At 46.1% G+C, this 14,716-nt stretch overlaps 2 protein-coding genes across 6 annotated transcripts in view; both read right to left on the bottom strand.

Annotated features, from left to right (window-relative positions):
• MXI1 (MAX interactor 1, dimerization protein) overlaps positions 1-2,030 on the bottom strand; it is a 52,222-nt gene extending 50,192 nt beyond the window's left edge. The window contains exon 1 of one of the 2 annotated variants that reach the window (XM_085229048.1): positions 1,991-2,030. In XM_085229048.1, the coding sequence (XP_085085174.1) occupies positions 1,991-2,015 (25 nt within the window). In that variant the 5' untranslated portion in view covers positions 2,016-2,030. Of the gene's footprint in view, positions 1-1,399; positions 1,736-1,990 lie in introns of those variants that run through there. The other variant, XM_085229047.1, reaches the window with a different exon arrangement.
• A 6,089-nt stretch (positions 2,031-8,119) lies between these two features.
• Positions 8,120-14,716, bottom strand: part of ADD3 (adducin 3) — a 90,391-nt gene continuing 83,794 nt past the window's right edge. For 3 of the 4 annotated variants that reach the window (XM_085229040.1, XM_085229041.1, XM_085229044.1), the window contains 4 exons: positions 14,486-14,575; positions 12,999-13,122; positions 11,715-11,810; positions 8,120-10,519 (listed from right to left, as the gene is read on the bottom strand). In XM_085229040.1, coding sequence (XP_085085166.1) covers positions 10,221-10,519; positions 11,715-11,810; positions 12,999-13,122; positions 14,486-14,575 — 609 coding nt within the window. In that variant the 3' untranslated portion in view covers positions 8,120-10,220. The remainder of the gene's footprint in view (positions 10,520-11,714; positions 11,811-12,998; positions 13,123-14,485; positions 14,576-14,716) is intronic. The other variant, XM_085229042.1, reaches the window with a different exon arrangement.

The raw sequence follows: 14,716 nt of genomic DNA, 5'->3' as shown, positions 1-14,716 counted from the left end.
CCCCCCAGCGTGATTCTGACACATCCCCATCAAGCTCAGAGAAGAAGAAGAAAAAAAAAAAGACAAAAAACAACCGGCGGTCCCACAGTGATCCCCAAAGCACCGCCGCTCTCAGGCGCAGCGCTGAGCTCCGCCCGCTCCTCCATCATCTCAGCGCTCGCACCGCCCGGCCGCTCCGCTCCGCTCCCCCAATACGGGGCTCTGCGGGCTCATTATGAAACACCGATTCGCACGTGAGGGAAAAAAAAACAAAAACCGAACCAACACAACTGCGCTATTTCTACTTTTGAGAGGAGAAAAGCAGCGTGGAGTTGATGGTGGAGAACAAGGGCTCGCGGTCCCCCCCACCACCGCGGTCCGTGCGGGGGCAGCCGTTCCTGCATCACGGGGGCACCGCACGGAACTGTGCGAGAGGGAGGGGGGAATGGGGGAGCATGGGGGAACGGCGTGCGCCGGGAATGGGAGAGAGGAGGGAGCTGCGCTTTTTGGGAAGAGGGAAAAATAAATAAATAGGGGAAAAGAGAATAAATAAATAATAAATAAATAAGAGGAAAATAAAAGAGGAAAAAGAGGAAAAAAATCGATATGAAATAGGAAAAAAAAATAGGAAGAAAAAAAAAAAGAAGAAGAAGAAGAAGAAAAAGAAGAAGAAAAGGAAAGCAGCCTGCGTGTGACCCGGGGACACAACGGCAGCGGCAGCCCGGGCTCACCCCGCCGGGCCGCCCCGCACAGCAACGCGTGACGTCATGGGGGACCCCGGCGTCGCTTATTGGTGGAGCGAACACCCGCGGCCACGCCCCGCTGGAGGTCTTCGCCAATCAGCGCAGCGGGTTGCCTCCATGTGCGAACCATGTGGCTGCGCGGGGGCGGGGCGCCGGCCCGGGGCGCAGCGCAGCGGGGCCGCTCCGCGCAGCTCCGCGGTGCGCGCAGCGCTCCGCACACGGTGCCCGCTTTGTTCCCAGCGCGAAGCGGCAGCCTCCGTCCCGCCGCCTGTCAACCCTCACTCTCACTGTGCGCACCGCTTCATAAAAGGCAACGCGCATCCTGCGCGCCCGCGGAGCGGGAGGCCGGCGGTAAGGCCGGCTGCTGCCCCGCACCGCCGTTCGGCCCGCGTGGCCGGCCCTGCCCTCCCCGCGGCGACGTGGCGAGCGCGGCCGTTTGCCTACGTGACTGCGCCCATGCCCTGGCGGGGGGAGCGCGGCGGTGACACCGCCTCCTCCCCGCGGCCCCGAGCGGAGACCCCCTCCCGTCCACCGCCTGCGGCCCCGCCGCTCCCTCCGAACTTTACACGGTGGTCCCACGACTGTCCGCCGCTCGAGGCGAGGGGGCCCGCAGCCGGCCCAAAGTTTGCGCAATTATTTATTTCCCCCCTTCCGCAGAGCCTCCCGCGCGCACTCACTTTTATTTTCCTTCTCGATCCGCTCCAGGTAGCTGGCGGCCTCCAGCAGCACCTGCACGTTGTGCAGGAAGGTATCCATCCCCGGCCCGGTGTTAAAAATGTCCCCCAGGGGACACCGGGCCCCGCCGGCCTCCCCCGCCGCTCCCCGCGGTTCTCTCCGCGGCCGCCCGCGTTTCCCCATGCCCCGCCGCAGCCCTTCGGCCCGGCGTGTGCGGCGGAGCGTGCGGCCGTGCCCGTGTGCGGCGGAGCCCGAGCCCGGCGCCGCCGCGGTCCTAGCGCTGCCGCCGCCGCCTCCTGCCGCTCGTGCGCTGTTTTCGTCCCGAGGGCGGCCGCCGCCGTCCCGCCCCCCCCACACTCCCCCTCCCCGCCCCACGCTCCCCGTCGGGGCGGCCTGGCCCGTACGCGCCTGCGGAGTGCGAGCGGCGGCCGCAGTGCTGCTCTGAGCGGCTGCCGGGCTCGGAGCGGGGCTGGGTGCAGGAGGGGCCACCGCGCGTCCCTGCTGTGCCCCCTGCACCTGCAGAGCCCGCAGTGCCCCGTGTCACCCCGTGTCACCCTTGTCACACTGTGTCATCTCTTGCCATCCTACGTTACCTCTTGTCACCCCATGCTGTCCCATTGTCACCTCTTGTCACCCCATGTCACTTCCCACCCCCTCATCCAGGGATCAGCATCTTCTCACTCAGGGACACGGGGACTGTCAAAGCCCCGTGCAAAGCTCTCGGTGCCACCACATCCCCAGGGGCTCCCGTGGATCTCCTCAAGATGTAACAACAGTGGTGTGACATCACTTCACTCTGAATGATACCCCCCCGTGGCCCTCAGCTGCTATCCCAGCAGTGCATCCATCCACACGTTACAGAGCACTAATTGATGCTGTGAAGTCACAGGGACCTGAGTCACTCTGGGCAAACGAACCCCTTGGGCTCCCAATGGCAGGGCTATTTTTAGGAGGCATGGCCACAGCATTTCTTCAGCCACACGCATGTCCTGGGGCACGTGCTGGAGCCAGGCTGGCTCCCAGGCAGTGCAGCGTGGCTGTGACTCTGTCATCCACTTTGGCCCTCCCATGCCACTCACTGGTGGCTCATTGGAGCAGGGCTTTCCGTGCCGTGGGCAGCGTGTGCTGCTTCTCCCCACGTGACAACTCCAGGTTCAAAGGCAGAACAATCAGAGTTTTTATCCCCTTTCCTTTTAGCTCAGTTCAAGATGTCTTTTGCCCCTGAAAAACACGGTGGGTCTGGCCAGCTCTGAACCCTAGCTGCTGCCTCACACCCTCAGTGCCCCAACTTTCCCTCTCTGAGTTTGTTCTTGGCTCCTGGATGCAGAATGCTGAACTGCCTGAGCGTGCTCTGCTCCACACATTGTTAGTAACCCAAAATTCAGTCCGCATATGAATATGGAGAGCCTGGGAAGAGGTGGGCCTTCAGTGGGACCTGGGCACCTGCAGGGACCTGGGCTGCCCAGGAGGACGGTATGCCAAGGTTCCAAGGTGACCAACCTAGGAGAAATGGTGTGTCCAGGGGATGTTGCTGGGAGGCAGAGAGGGGCATTTCCACAGAAGTCCTCCCCCCCAGCATTGGGCACCTTGGCTTGCCACATTCCCTCTCTCTGCTCCTGCTGCAAACAGGAAGGACAGGATAATCAAGAATTGAGGAGGTCTTGCTATTTCCTCAGTATCACACACTCAGCAGTCATGGTCCAGCACGTCACTGTCTGCATTTGCCTTCTCGTTAACGTTGCTTAACCTTTGAACTCACACTGAAACTTCCTTGCCACCTCCCCAGGTGGGTATCCCCACCCTCAGACACTGCACAGCACTGGCTGACAGTGCAGGGTCTAGAGGCCAGAGCAGCTCTAGATTTTGGTCAGCAAAGGCCCCTGGGTGCACCTGTTCTCTCTTTTATGGCTGAGACCACTGTAATCTTTTTATAAAATCCCACCTGCAGCATGCTGCTGCCCTTTGGAAGGATGAAGCTGTTTTCCATGCGATAATTGTGCTGCCCATCTGTCAAGGGCAGACATTCCTCACTGCTCAATGGCGATACAGAGACATAAAAAAAAAAACCTGCTGGAGGGCTCTCACATCTCTCATTTTGTTTTGCCGTGGTTGCTGTGCTCATGGATAGCAATGCAGAGTTCTGATGGTGACCGACTCCTCAAGGTTCCACCTTGCTGCTGGATAGCCCACACCAACAGAGGAAAATCTTCGGTCTGTGCTAAGGAGCACAGCTATGAGAAACAACATTTCACTTGATAAGCCTTTTGCCACTCTGACGCTGACCTTTTCACTTTCACATTGCACTCTTACCCCCTTTGTCAGCCTCTCTGGTCTTTTGGCTGTGGTTTCCTGCAGGATGTCAGGTGCTGGGGTTCAGCCACAGCCTCTGTCCACCTGTCCTGGGGTCACTCTGTCCCTGTCCGGACCCTAACTCCAGGGCAGTAGCAAGTCAGACAAACACAGATAATGAGCTCCCAGCCCCAGGGAATGGAGAATGAAGCACTTATTGGGATGCCCAGCGTTTGCTATGGGATTAGTGCTTTTCCAGACCTTGGCGCAGTTCACTTTTGGCTGCACCTGGGCAGACGGGCAGGGCCGAGCCTGACGTAGAAAGGTTCTTAACTTCCTTCCCAGCTGCCATGCAGATTACAGCTGTTTCACCTCAGTCGTGCTGGCTACGCTACTCGTTCGGTCAGTATTTAATTGCTTTTCCTTCACAACGCATTGCACAGGGTGCAATTTGCCACTGCTGGGCAAACAATACAGATTAACGTGCAAAGCACGAAAAGGCCGTAGAGCAGGGAAACGTCGCTATCTGCTTCTGCTCTCCTTCCCAGCCAATGGCTCCAGACATGGGTGGGGTGTGAAGCCACGTCTCAGCCTTCAGGATCTGCACGGCTGTGCGGGCCCAGCAGAGTGAGGGAGCTCAGAGCCAAGGAGCAGGCTGTGCCCTGCCTCGGCCTGGCTTAACCTGCATTTATGGCTGTGTGTAAGGCAGCCGTGTGTTATAAAAATAGGCAGAAATGGATAACGCTCAATATTGATACAGACAGAAAGGCTGTTAGATAGATAACTGGGTGGATTTTAGTGTTCCTTAAATATTGACACAAACCAAGCTATCAGTCAGCATCACTTTTACAGACCTGCAAATGCCCAGACCATAGCAAGCAGATAACTGTATCCAGCCTGGCAAGAGCAGAGCAGAGAATGTACTGTTTAAGTTCTGATTTCCATATTTGAGGGAAGGCATGTGGCCATCACAGCTTGCAGGGATGAGGAGTGGGCTGCTGGCCGGTGGCTCTGATGGATTCCCCCTTTCCAAGAGATGGTTCACCTGGTCCCAGTGCTGGCTGTGCTGCTGCTGGGCTTGGCTCTCCTGCAGCCTCACCTCAGAAGGTAAATTCCCACAGCCAAGCTGCAGATAACATCACGGTCTCACCATTGCATGTGACCACCTCTTGTACCCACAGGGACATGACCACATGGGCCCCCAACACCACCTCCTCCACCACACACTCCCAGCTCTGTGCCCGTGTGGTCGGTGTGGTTCTGCACATGGATATGAGCAGCGCAGCATCTTCACAGATGTCCAATTGGCTCTTCCTTGCAACAAAGATTTCTCCAATTATTATTATTATTTTTTTCTGTATACTCAGTAAAAAGCCATAACGAAGGCCTGAACCTTGTCGGCACACTCGGGGCAGATGCCACCATGAGCACTGTCTGGCTGTGTTGGTACCACTCATTGACTCTGTGAACTTTCCGCCTTTGACTTCCATTACCTTTGACCTTTCGGGCCTTTTGACCTCTGACCTGCCAACCCATGACACAATGATCTTTTGACCCTTGACCTTTGAATACCCAGTGACCTTTTGATCTTGGATCCCGTGGCTGTAAACCCTGTGAGCTTCGACCTTGCGGAATCAGTGCTGGGGGTGCCCAGGATGCAAGGGTGAAGCATGTTAACTCAAGCACCTGATTTTAGGTAATGGAGGAGATGTCTTAGTGATGTGCCTGATGAGGGGGGTCCAAGAGGGTCCCCGCAGTCACGTGCATCACAGGGTCATGTCTGCACAACATGGATGCACAAATACCACACTGAACCAGACAGAAAAAAAATCTTCATCTGCCTCATGTGAGTTTGAGCCATTGGTTTTCTCTCCCTGAGTTTGACCCTGTGCAAACACTGATCAGGAACAGGAAGCTGGAAAAACCAGGCCAGACAGACTAGAAAGGAAGTTCTGCTAAACACATGTAGAAAAAAACCCTTGTAGCCACCGTTTCTGGTTTACGTGACTTCATTTACAGGCGAACCTCAAGTACAAAACATCTGACAACACACTATTTTAAAAGTCAAACATATTTTCTTCTCTCCTGGAGACAACACAGGGTATCTGCCTCTTTGACCACTGTCTATCTACCTACCCTACCCTTGTCTGGTTTTCCCTGCACAACAGCAACAATGTTAACAGCCTCTCCCTTCCCAAGGCTGGCCAACACAGAAGCATAGCTGTAACAAATCAGCACAGAAGTCTGACTTACCCAGGACTCTGTATCCCACAGAGATGTAAGGAAGACACTTGGAGAGAAGCATAAGAATGCAGAGAGTCAACACCTTACCCTCAGCCTCTGACAGCCTGCAATTTGTTCTCTGTGCTCATGACCATGACTAAACCCCTAGATGAAGGGCATCAGCAAAGCTCTGCCCCAGCACCAAGGCACCCAAAGCTTCATGCTCCCAGCCACGTGCCCCTGTGTGTTTCCATGGTGCCTTACTGCTTCCATTCCAGCCATCTGGAACACCCAGAGCCCCCAGCCCATGGGTGAGGCTGCTAGAGAGAAAACATTGGGCAGCAGGATATTCTTCTGTGCAGCAAACTTGCACGTGCAAATACGTGCACATTTGTAGCTGCAAAAACATTGAGCTAAGAGGAGAAGCCCTGCCTCCAAGTTACATCTCCTTCCATTTCTGGATTTTGAAATGAATCAATCAGAAACAACCAGTCCAGCAGACAGATGTCAGCTTTCATCTCGCTGCGCTGGAACTGGAATAACGCCCACCAAATCCCCACCAAAATACTTTCTTTGAAAGCTCTTTTGTTAACAGCTTTCCAACTGCAGGCAATGGGTGCAGCAAACGCGACCATCTGATGCCACCTAATGGCCATTTGAACGTTCGGTTTTCGAAGGTTGTGTTTGACTTCGGGACTCAACCCTTCAATACACATCGCTCCTGCAGATGCAGAAAGACAAAAGGAGGAGTGATTAAATGCAAAGGGACTTGGAGAACCCAGCAACATTCAAAGGTAATGCGCTCAAGCACTGCCACAGAACAAGGCTGCAGGAAAATCCAAGGTTCTGCCTTATATTCTTGCAGTCTCCCAACTGCTGCTGGCTTTGCAACAGAGATTAGAAATTTTGGCAAAGGACTGTGCGACTTTTATATTAGTGAAGTGCTTTTCACTTCTGCTGTGCAAATTTGGCTGCTCTGTGAGTCAGAAGGTTACATATGCTGAGAACTGCTGCTGCGAAGGAGTTCTTACATTTCCTGGATGTCCTGTTCTCCACTGAGCAGTACACAGTGTTTTAGAAGCCTGTGATGGCCAAAACAGTGGCAAACTCAACTTTTGCAAAGTTGAGAGAAAGCAGCAATTTATGCTTCATGCTCAATGCTGTGCAGTAACCCAGTAAGCGAGGCAGGAAAATATCGGTCAGAATGGCCTTAACCACAACTTATCCTGTCTCTTGCAGCATCTAGAGATAGCTCTGAAGTAAATAATGTTTTGTAATTTCTAAGTGCAAAGGAAAGTTGTGGTTTATAGACTCTTGGAACGATGAAAGCTCAGAGAAGATTTCAGACATGCTAAGCCCCGCAGTGTAAGCTGCTCTGTGTTAGAACTGCATCCATCTCCGTGTAAATGCAGCACTAAGCAGACTGTAGATACTCCCGGAGACGAACAGTAGTAAAAAAAAGTTACTTGACTCTTCAGATTTATTTAAAATGCTGAACCAGAATTATCCTCCCCCATGGGAAGACCAAGTTCACGCAACTGTCACCAGACGCAGAGGACTGGAGCTTGGCTTTCTTGCAAGCAAACAAAAGGCTGATTTGTGGACAGACAATGAAAACAAAAATTTGTTGAGGTCCTTAAAGATGTTTCACGTTGTTCGTATAAATGTAAATGTTTAGCACTTCAAATTCTGCTGCCTCAGAGGCACCGAGGTGCACCATATTCTGGCAGGGCTTGACACAGGTGCATTTGAATAGCATTGAAAGAAGAGATATCCTACAAAACATTTTATTTCCCTTGCTAACATGAAGGAAACAGTAATTTAAACAAGGTATTTCCCTGACACATCACTTAAACCACCTGAGCCCTGCTTCTGAGGCTGTCAAGCTTAAGCTCGTGCTTAGGAAGCAGCCAGACAGACAAAGCACGAGGAGAAGTGGCAGCACCAGCACGCCTGGGGTTCAGACCCTTGCCTGACAATGCCACGCTGTTTACCAAAAGCCCCTTCTCCTTCATCTCCAGGATCTAAGACAGAAAACAACAGCTCTCTAGTAAGACCAGCCAATTTTCCTCCATAGTTTTCAGAATAAACCCAAGAAAACCCATCTTCAGAATAAATTCTGTAGCAGTAACGTACGTAACCAAAGCATCTTTCTACAAGCAAGAGATGCACCAGCACTGTATAAACAAACGGCTGCTTTACAAAACACATCTATTTAAAATACTGTTTATTTGTGATTTAACATTAATTAGCATTACATCTATGAGCAATTTCAGATAACATTTATATATTTTCCACAGGACACAAGAGTTGGCTGGCTCATTCTTTATGCCAAAGCAAGTAAATAGAGGCATTAGCAAAAGGTGCAAATAGTTCACGGTTGCATTTTAAAAAATATTTATGCACATTGCATTCATTTAGATATATTTTTAAAAAAGTTATGAAAAGCGTAGTTCACAGGTTACTGTCTCTACATATGTTGTAATACAACACAAATAATGTAGAACATAAAAAACAAAGTAAGCAACTGAAAGTTTCTACTATGATTAAAAACACTGATTCCAGTATTTAGTGATAGCTAGAAAATTGTTTCCAGGATCCATTCCAACACTGCATTATCACACTTACACAGTCAAAGCTAACCAGCCCCCGAACATGCTATATCAACATTTGTGCATGCCAAACCACTCTCCAGCCATATTTAACAATTATATATTGTATAATATTTCAACTGGTAATTTGGGAATCACATGGATCTTTAAAATGCACTTCCTATTGCGATGACTGATTTACAGACGTTTGACACAGCGAAGAAAAACCTATGTTAATTTCTATGTTTAGTTTGTATTTACAATACAGTAAAAGTAATAAAATGACAATATCAGTAAAAATGAGCAAGTGGCAGTACCACCCTACCCATGGCACGAGGCTCTGGTTTGTTCTGGGTTCATCCAAAGGACAACACACATTCATGAGACCCTTTTGCAATTCAAACAAAAGTGAGGAAAAAAACAACAACAAGTGTTGCACTCTGCATGAATCCACACAAATTATTTAAAACTTCTAATATGGAAATGTCACTTTGCTGATTTAATAAAAATATCCCACAATCCATATCATATATTTAAAAAAAATAATCACCAAACTTTTACTTTCTTTGTCTCCTCCTATTTTCTCACTGTTTCACTTCCCTTTTAACAGCTTTGTTTCCTTCATTTGGTTACGTTAAGAGATTATTTTTCTTCATTCATTAGCAATACCATGAGGAAAAAACCCAACACAGTAAATTTTAAACTTGAATCCAGCTCAATGTTATACATTTTTGTCTTCTAATTTCTAAGTTCCTGGATTCCTGAATTATATTTAAGTATACTCTAAACCAAGCGTTCTTAAATACACTCTACTATTTAATGCCTGGTTCACATGCCTATAATATTTTTATACTGAATGGTATACAAACATTTGAACATATAAAATCTTCTTTTTGTTTTGCAGTTAAACTAAATTATCAATGTTACGTGTATAAAATCCCCCTTCTTGAAAAATAAGGGTCTCCCCCTCCCCCCGACAGACAGAATAAAAAAGAAGTCTTCAAAAATTATATTTCACTAAAATGAAATATTTGGCAAAGAAGTTGTCAATGAATGGAGCTCTCTGACATTTTGAATAATTCCAAATAAACTTTCTCTTACACAGTTTTCCCCCTAGTGTTATGTGCCAGTGTATAGTATTTCTATATGATCTAATCTTAAAAAAGATTTAAAGGTGTGCTGTTAATATGCACCCACCCAAGCAGGGGTACAGAAACATAAGATATATGGTCAAAAATCACAATACAAAAAGGTATGATCTGGTTACCAATTCAGACAGCAGTTGTTTTTTTTTTTAAAAAGAAAGTTATGTGATCACCCAACAATAACTTTAATAAAGACTTTACTGTACTGAAAATGTCAAGGTCTGCAAAATACCCCGGGCAGAACTTGTTGCTGCATACTGTGATGGTATTTCATCTCGCTATGATGGTATTTGAGCACCTGCCAGTGTAGTTTAACATGAAACATGAAATGTTTCAAACCCTCATAGCGGTTTCGGACTCAGGTAAGTGAGAGATGAATTAATTTTCACTTAATATGAAAGTCTTTTTTTTTATTATTTTTGTTTGTTTGTTTCTGTTTTGTTTAAAGCAAAACCTTTTCCAGTTCCTCTTTGTTTAGGTTAAAAGTCCAGTTACTGCACACCCCTAACACTACTCTGTTAATGGTCAACTTAAACGTTTAAAATGTGCACCACCTCCTCCCAACAGAGCTGCACTTACACTTCCACTTTCTCTTTCTTTTTATTCTTCTTCAGGAAAGACGGGGTGCGGAATTTCTTCTTCTTCTTTGACGGGGATTTGGAAGGTGACCCTTCAGGGGACAGGGCCTCTTCTATCTTTTCAGAGCTTTTAATGGTAATCTCTACGCTCTCCACAGTACTAGTGGTTAACTGACTGACCCTCTTGGTGAGGTCTTCTTCCACATCGTGTGCATCTTCCTTGCCGTTCACCACGACCACAGGTAGCTCTGCAGATATTAGGTTGGCATTCTGGGTATAGAGATCCTCGTGATTTTCTAGAGAACAGATAATTTTACTGTCACTTAGGTGTGATATCACGTAAAAAAAACCCCAGACAACAACAAAAAAAAGCCAACCCCAAGCTTGAAACAAAGATGAGAATCTGGATTGCAATCCAAAGAATGAAATCCACAATGCTAAGATGTTGGCTTGTCTCCTTTATCTACCTGTTGTAAACAGACCTAAAATGTTACTACAAGATACTGGACTGAGGAAGCTAAACTCACCTCTACAAGTGCATATGCAGCTGAAGCTGTATATAGCATATTACACAAACAATATACGGATATACAGTATCAAGCATATACTTGGAATTACATTTTACTCCAGAGACAGGTTTACAAAAGTGTCATCATTCCATGTAGAAATCTTTGGAACACTGCCCTTCCCAAGTGCCTTCTTAGACCTTTCTGGAAAAGCCTTAGGCAAAAATCTGACCTTAACCATAGAATGGCTTGGGTTGGAAGGGACTCCATGGATCATCAAGTTCCACTCTCCTGCCACAGGCAGGGCTGCCAGCTGCTAGATCAGGTTCTAGATCAGACTGCCCATGGCCCCATCCATCCTGTCCTTAAACACCTTCAGGGATGGGGCACCCACAACCTGTCTGGGCAGCCTGTTCCAGTTCCTCACCACTCTCTCAGTAAAAAAACATCTAATCTAAATATCCCCTCCTTCAGTTTAAAACTGTTCCCCCTTGTCCTATCACTATCTACCTGCATAAAAAGTTGATTTCCCTCATGTTTATAAACTCCCCCTAAATACTGGAAGGCTGCAATGAGGTCTCCCCATAGCCTTCTCTTTTCCAGGCTGAACAAACCCAGTTCCTTCAGTTTGTCTTTGCAGGAAAAGTGCTCCAACCCTTAGATCATCTTCATGGCCCTCCTCTGGACCCTCTCCAAAAGCTTCACATCTTTTAGAGGCTTACAACCAAAACCAAAACACATCTATTTCCTCCTCCTCATTATTAAGTAAAGTTCAGTACGTCCCATGTTGTTTTCCATTTGTGAGAGTTATGTATCAGAAAAACTTGGGAAAGGCAATTTACTGGATAGAGCCCCCCCCAGACTTTGGGAAAACAGGGCTCTTTTTTACTTATTCAATGACATAGAAGCATAAGGAACTCAGCAACAAAGTAGATGACTCAGGTTATGAGAGCCATCAGCATTTTAGAGAAACTATACAGAATACCTTCTAATTTTTCTGGGACATTTTGCGGGGACTGAGTTTGTGACTGAATTTGTGACACAGATGAACCGTCATCTGAGAATAATTCCTGTTCAGCATCTGTAGGACAAGAGTTTGATTAGTAGCCATGCAGAAGTAAAAACAAAGCAAGCATGTCAGTACAAGTGGTACAAGATTTACAGCTCTGCTAGCATTGTGCTCTGTATGCTGACAACATTAAGAAGTTACAGTGCACAGTTTAAATTACGTAGAATGATAGATTTACACATTTCATTTGCTAACAGTCTTTTTATATTAGTTCATTAGTAGAAAGCACAAAAAAGAGGGAAGGTTTGCATTCCATTGTATTTCACATAGCATGCCCCGTGGTTTTATCTAGCCTTAAGCCACACACGCTGTTGACAGAACAGGCTACCAAACTATATCCCAAAGTGGTATATAGCAAAATTGATTTATTACACAATACTAATGAAGAAAAATGCATAGTAAGTGATACTGTCAAAAAAGAAAAACCAACAATGAATTAGTAATTTCCTGCACAATAGCAGTCCTGGATAAAAGATGTAAAAAGTGAAAGCAAACGAGTCTTGCACATTGGGAGAATAAAGGAAAAATTAAAGAAGCAAAGATCAAACATCTTGCAAAACTTCTGGAGGTAATAAATTACAAACACAAGCTCAAAAAGCACTGGAATTTGAAGGTCAGAAAGCAGAGAATCTATTGACAGGGCTGCACCAAATGTGAAGCAGCACAGCATATTTTTGTTCTCAGGGAGAGCTCAGTGGGTTTTTCCTGTGAATTCTGACACTTGAACAGGCACAAAACAAACCTCGAGATAACAAAGATTTTCTTCTACCTTGTCACATTTTTCATAATTAAGTGGCAAAAAATCATTTTTCAGAGAGTCAACTATTCATCACATATCATTTAGATAACAGAACTTCTGCAAGTGCAGAGGGTTACAGACTAGTTTACAATCATCATCACAGGTGGTCACCGCTCAGCTGGACATGGCCCTCAGCAGTGCAATCCAACTCTGAAATTAACTTCAAGGAGGGCAGACTGAATGATGGGCTCTTCCATCCTAACTTATTGTACAGATTTATGAAAAAGGTCATTATGTTACAGCATGTTTTTTTTCTTTCATTGCTTTAATTTTAACATGAATTAAATTAAATAAAGAAAAAAAAAAACAATACCATTTCCTCAAGGAATGATTGTTACATTTTAACAGTAATATGAAATATAAATGATCTGATGATAGAAATGTAAACCCCAACCACTGACCTTCCAGCCCTAGCTGCTTGCGCTCAATTGTTTTCTTGTACTCTTCCAGTTCCTTTTCTGTGAGATGGCTGAATGGGTTGGGTGGTGCTGGTGGTGCATGCTCATCATCTTCAAATTGCATTGGCTAGGAGAAAGAAAATTAAAAAATTAAAAGTTAAAAAGAAAGCAAGCAGCATGCACATGGCAAAGAGTATGATGACTCCAAACCTAAAGAGAGGGAATACAGAAGAAAAAAAAAACCCAAAAAACAGCAAGGCCAAAGTCACCATTTAATGGACATTTACACAGTAACAAACATTCATCACTGTAACTATAAATTACAATTCATTTACAGTGGCACAATCGCTATTTGAGTGGGGTTTTTTATTTGTTTGTTTTTTGTTTTGAATGAGGGGGAACAGCTTCAAAGGAGACATCTACCTCAACAGCTTACTGTTCTGGGACTTAGATTCTCTTCAGAAGCGAAAATCTTTCAACAACAGGGATTCAAATGTAACACTCCCTATATTTTTTTTTGCAAATGCTTCAAGTATTCTAGGATGTTTCTGTGGGAAAGTTGCTGTGCTCATGCTACAGTTTAGGAACCTAACTGAAAGACATCTTCTAAGATTAAACTTATAATTACAAAATTATACTCATATTGAGAGACAGCTAATCTGGAAAATATTCTCTTTGACTGAAATAAACATGCAGACTCTGTATTGCAAAAGAATACTGGAAGCCAAAATGAAGAAATAGATGGTTGCCTAGAGAGGCGGTGGACACACCGTCCCTAGAGATGCCCAAGGTCAGAATGGAGGGGCTTTGAGCACCTGATGGAGACATAGATGTCCCTGTTCACTGAAGGGGAGTTGGACCAGATGGTCTTTAAGGGTCTCTAACAATTCTATGCAGTAACTCATGAATCGTGAGAAACTTAAAATTATTGAATGCCAACTCTAGTTCAACGTGGTTTGTTACATACCTTATCAGAGATATCCATATTAACCAGAATTAACTATATTCTATTCAAGACAAGACTGGTAAGAAACCAGAAACCCTCGCTCGCTCTCACTCCATTAGAAGCCTGTTTCCAATGATAGCTGTCTTCTGCATGGTCCCATCCCACCTTTTAAATTCATGTCATTTCTGAGCCTTAAATGATTTTCTTTAGCAGTGAGTTCCACAGAACAATGAGAAGTTATTTTTGGCACTGTGCAATGCAAAGCCCGTCATTCTTCAGCTTCAATGGTCTTAGAAAAGGCTCCCACTACAATATTAAAGACAGTATGCCTACCATGCATACCTCCATCTGAAACTAATATTTTAAACCTCTGAGAAAAAACATCCATCTGCATGAATAAAACACATTACACATTCAAAACTCGGCATTAAAATTACCAGTTCTAACGAAGTATAGAAAGAAAACGGCCCAGAAGTGAAGCTTGAAAGAAAGCAAGGCAAAATAACCCAAATACACATAAATCAGTGAATTATGCCCTACTCACTGGACTTGGCTTTTTATCCACAACGATCCCAGCAAGCAGCTGAGACTGTGGTCCTGCTGTCTTCAGATCATATCGATTTTGCTCCCGAATCTATAGAGAGACAGACCAAACATAAATATAAACAGAAAAATAGATCGGATAAAAACATTACACAGTAGAAAAATGGGAGTCAACTAACTATTGAGACAGTGAATTCAGAGAATCTTAAAATCATTGTGTGGAACTTGTAAC

This window comes from Meleagris gallopavo, chromosome 8 (assembly GCF_905368555.1).
Source record: "Meleagris gallopavo chromosome 8, MGAL_WU_HG_1.1, whole genome shotgun sequence".
In the NCBI taxonomy this organism is placed as follows: Eukaryota; Metazoa; Chordata; class Aves; order Galliformes; family Phasianidae; genus Meleagris; species Meleagris gallopavo.
The sequence above is the reverse complement of the archived record's forward strand: the minus strand, read 5'-3'. Positions and strand labels throughout refer to the sequence as shown.